At 37.7% G+C, this 4595-nt stretch overlaps 1 protein-coding gene across 2 annotated transcripts; it reads right to left on the bottom strand.

The window, feature by feature from the left end:
* Positions 1–1022: 1022 nt before the first annotated feature.
* On the bottom strand, positions 1023–4138 carry LOC309718291 (uncharacterized protein). Of its 2 annotated transcripts, none has more exons than XR_014279942.1 (4): positions 3150–3423; positions 2561–2607; positions 2094–2186; positions 1023–1457 (listed from the first exon to the last, which is right to left on the bottom strand). XR_014279942.1 is itself a non-coding variant. In XM_082553371.1 (4 exons), exons 1-4 carry the CDS (start codon positions 3633–3635, stop codon positions 1173–1175), a joined length of 516 nt encoding a protein of 171 aa, XP_082409497.1. In that variant the 5' UTR covers positions 3636–4138; the 3' UTR covers positions 1023–1172. The 2 variants fall into 2 exon arrangements, 1 of the variants encoding a protein (XP_082409497.1); XM_082553371.1 differs by lacking the exon at positions 3150–3423 and adding an exon at positions 3545–4138.
* Positions 4139–4595: the final 457 nt, after the last annotated feature.

The following is a 4595-nucleotide window of genomic DNA, read 5'->3' as shown; positions in this document are numbered from 1 at the left end:
TGAGGAATGTTTCCAGCTCAATGTTGAATTTTTGCCACAAAGAATTAAGACAGCTCTGGAGGCAAAAGACAGTCCAACCCAGCACTAGCACTAAAGTGTCTGGTGATTGTAGGTCTGTTGCCTCCTGCTCTTTAAGTATCTAAATGTCCTGATAACTCTGGAGAAATACGCCTATAACAGCACTTTCCTGCAATTTCCAGTCTGACCTTTTGAACCAGCATTGTTTACATAAATGACCCAACATACACACTGCTGCATGTAAAATGACAGCAACACACTGTATTTAAACAAAAAATGTAAAACACTGACAGTATTCATTTAGGATCTGCTACAGTGTTTTTACTATATCTATATATTTCATCTATTTTTAACAGCTTCCTGATATTATTTTTAACTGCACACAGGCTGTAAAATAAAACCAGTCTCCTGTTAGCCCATTTTTCAAAGCAGTTATAAAGTGCTCCGTGTGTGGGCTACAGCACTTTATAATAATGCCGGTGATTTACAGTATCACTTTGATGTATGGATCGGGTACTTACTTAGTCCTTGGCGGTTGTTACTGGTACTTAAATGTAGGTGCAGAGGATCACAACAAGACTAATGGCAACAAGTGGATGAGCGCAGGGTTTTAAAGGTAAGGAGAGAGAATGTTGTACACTCAAAAAAATAACTCTTCAAATGAACATAAAAAAATCATGGAAAGAATTTCCACGTGATTAAATTGCTTTATTTTAGCACTATGCAATTCTGTTACTCCAACTTAATGCACTCATGTTGGACCAACTTAATTAAAGATTGATGAATCAACGTATTTACTGCATTTTGATCCAATATATTTCAATAGTGTTGATCCAACTTGAAGAGTTTTGTTCCAACTCAATTCAGTAGGTTTTCTCCAACTAATTTACTAAATTTGGTCCCAGCTTAAGTTAATTGAGTTGAACCAACTCATACAAATTAAGTTATTCCAACACAAGTCTTTAATGCTAATAGAAAGCAATTTAAGCACATGGAAATTCTTTCCATGATTATTTTAAGTTAATTTAAAGAGTAATTTTTTGGAGCATTTAACAAAGTCTAGAGTCTGGTTAACATAGATTTCACTATTACATCTAAAAATTTGTCATACACATCTTTTTGTTTTCTCCAATTTATTGAATTTATAGCAAATTTCACATAACGTATAGTTCGTGTGCATCTAATTCCATAAGAATCTTCTGCAGGACCTCAAAGGTGTACCTGAGTTCCAGAGGGTAGCTCAGGTTCAGTGAATAGACCAGACCAAGCAACATTGTCACTGCAAAAACTACATTGCCCAACTCACCCATCACTTCCACCCCCTCTAGAACAATGATAACATCCTGAGGGTCATCGCCAGGCTCCGCACCCTCTGATCGAAAGACACAGATGCTAAAGACTGTCTCTGCTATGGCAGTGGCGATGCTTTTATCAACTTCCTGTAACAATAAAACAAACAAACAAAAAAGATAAGGATTTCTCACTAATATCCATTGCAAACCGTTTTAAAAGTACATATCTGTTTTACATTAATGTAAAATACCTAAAAGCTTTATTCATTCAAGCTTTATAATAATGTAAATGTAATCAAAAATGACTGCCCGATATTTTTCCTGACTCAAGAGAAGTTCATTCAATACCTCAACAATGTCCTGTCTTTCAAAATCTTGTGATAGGGGTGACTGTGGCACAGGAGATAGAGCAAGTTGTCTACTGGTTTAATCCCTGGCTTCTCTAATCTGATACTAAAACTATCAATGGGTAACATACTGAACCCCAAGTTGCTCCTGATACATCCATTGAAGTGTAAATGTTACATAAAAATCTTGTATGAATGTGTGTATGAATGAGGTTATTATAATGATATTATAATAAGGTTAGTATAAAACACTCAAGAATGGTGCGTGTAGTATCCAGTGAGAAACATAAAGCTCTTACTTTTCCTATTTTAAAAGGTCATTTTTTACAGCCACTGGTAATTTACAGGAAAACCCCATCCCCTGAAACTTTTTGTATGTAGTTCAAGCTTATCTTTGATCGTCTCCTTAGTTAAGGATACAGGCAAGTTAACATACCAGGTAATCCTTCACCAGCTTCTCAGGATCTTCATTCAGGTACACGCAAAGACCTTTGGCGATGTATTCTCTTCTGATTTCAACAGCATCAGTCTTTATACACAGAGGGGGGAAAAAACAAATATATACGGAAATCCATCTCAACGACCTAGCAGTGGGATTAAAGAACTTTTAGTTGAATTACCAGGAATTTGTGAGAAATACAGAGGCTATTGTTTTACAGTCTTAATCTTTTCAAATAGTATTTATGCATTTTAGACAAGTCTGTCATTTTAATATTGTTTTTTACTTTGTGTATTAATTTAATCAAGCCATACCCCCAATTCAAGAAAGTTTAGATGATGTGTACATAAAATCAGAATGCAATGTTTTCTTGGTCTCAAAACTACATGTCACTTACAAATGAATACATTTGTAAGTGACATAACATGGGAATGTGATCATTTTTAAGAAAAATATTAGCTCACCTTGAATTTGATGAACTGGCCTGCCAGCTCTCCAGACCTTTCACCACCTGATAAGATTAAACATTTATTATCTTTACAGGAGGGAACTGCAAGTCTGCAAGTTTATTAAGTAGAAAAATATTTAATTTCAAAAAAATTAAAAAACAGGAAAACATATCTGTTCATGTTTTGTCTTTCCTCCTCAGTGTACTAAAAACACATAAATTGTTAAATAAACCACTGTCCATCAGTTGCAACTTACAAACTTACAAATTTCAACAACCCACACGTAAAATGTAAATTTATCACAACAGTCTCTGTGGTAGAGCCAAACTAGCTTATGTGCAGAGGTTAAGTTATAAACAATATCTATATTTGGAGTAGCTAAGTCTTTCATATTAGGCTATCATGCTAGCATGACATTGTGCTATATTCTTCCAATAACGTGTTAGCTAGCTAGAATGGCATAAACGAACAGATATTTGTTGTTGTTTTTTAAAAACAAAAAAACAAATGTGAATAAATAGAACTGAAAAGAATCGACAAACTAATGATACCTTTGTGCAAAAAGTATTTTCATCAAGATGGATGAAGATAGATTCACTCTTACCTTTCCAAGATGACCACGAAGCAAACCATGTGCTTTCCTGCCTCTTGTTGTTTAGAATCTCACATCGCAAGTCTTTAAGGCAGCTAACCACTCTTGTTAGATTTTATCATGTCATATCAACAAGAATAAATTTAAGAGGTGCTAAGTTGGTAAATTTCATGTAGATCCTATATGATTTTATTACGTTCACCTTAGAAACATAAATTCATTGTGTTTAAATTACATGTTAGAGTCTTGTAAATGCAATAACCACCAAATTTCACTTTTTTGAGTGTAAGTACCAGGTATGCCTGCACTATGTGACAGAAAGCTGGGAAGCATTATTAGTAGTTTTTCAAGTGTAAGCGTTAAAGTCACTATGATTTGAGTGACTTTAGTCATAGTGTATACTTTACCAAATAAAGCCTGCATTAAAAAAAACTGAAAACAAACAAACAAAATGCAGTCTTTTGTATGTCTGTCATGATTTGTCCAAAGAATATTCATGGCGTCTTGAGGCACAGGTGTGGTCAGGTAAATGAGATGGGTGAGTGTGTTTGTTTGGTGTTAAGCTTGCAGAGGGGTGGAGAGGGGGTAGTGGCAGTGGTGCCTGCCTGACAAGGTGTGTGTGTGTGTGTGTTGGCGTCCATAGAAAAACTGACGCCTACAGGCATGGTCCCGCCTCTTTCCCACCAGATCGACTTTCTTCAGCACAGGAATGAGACACAGACACCTCCTCCAGGCTGAGACATATAATCTGGGCCTGTCAGGGCCTTTATCAAGCGAGATCAACTGGCGTGCCGGGTCTTCCTCCACAGTCCCCACAGGCGGCAGGATACCTGCACACGCATTCCTCCGACACATCCCTGTCCCAAGAGGCGTATCGCTTGTCTTTTATGGCAGCTCCGCTCGAAGGGCGGGGGTACGGGGTACAGTTGCTCCTCTGCATTGTGAGGAATGGAAACCAAGACAGTAGCACAGTCTTGAGTTTAAGAGGATTTTCCTGACGCTCAAGGTCTCAATATGACAGACTGATGATAAACTGAAAAATATGTAGCATTTTCTCGTCTGCAGCCGGTTTCCAGTGAGAAGACAATGACAACATGACGAGCTGATTGTAGGAGGTTAGCTCAGCAAGCCTTTTACAGGTCCACCTGGGAGAGCTTAGTTGTTTCAGCACCAAATACCCCCCCCCCCCCCCACACACACACACACACTCACACTGTGAGTGACCAAATGAAAGAGGGTATGAATCAAAGCTGCGGTGTCCTCGTACAGAAGACTCTAATCATATCACTTGCCCCTGAGCCATATGTCTTTGTACTCTCTTTAATTGAATTGAGCCTAGGATGAGATGGGCTGACATACCTTCCAGCGACTGTGCCTCACTTAGAGATAGCAGGGCAAGGAATTAGAGCAATTTGGAATGGTTGTTTTCTTGGCACAGTTTGGGAGGAAACCTTGAAA

This window comes from Aulonocara stuartgranti (assembly GCF_965226115.1).
Source record: "Aulonocara stuartgranti genome assembly, chromosome: 12".
NCBI classification, from domain to species: Eukaryota; Metazoa; Chordata; class Actinopteri; order Cichliformes; family Cichlidae; genus Aulonocara; species Aulonocara stuartgranti.
This window is presented reverse-complemented; position numbering and strand designations above follow the sequence as displayed.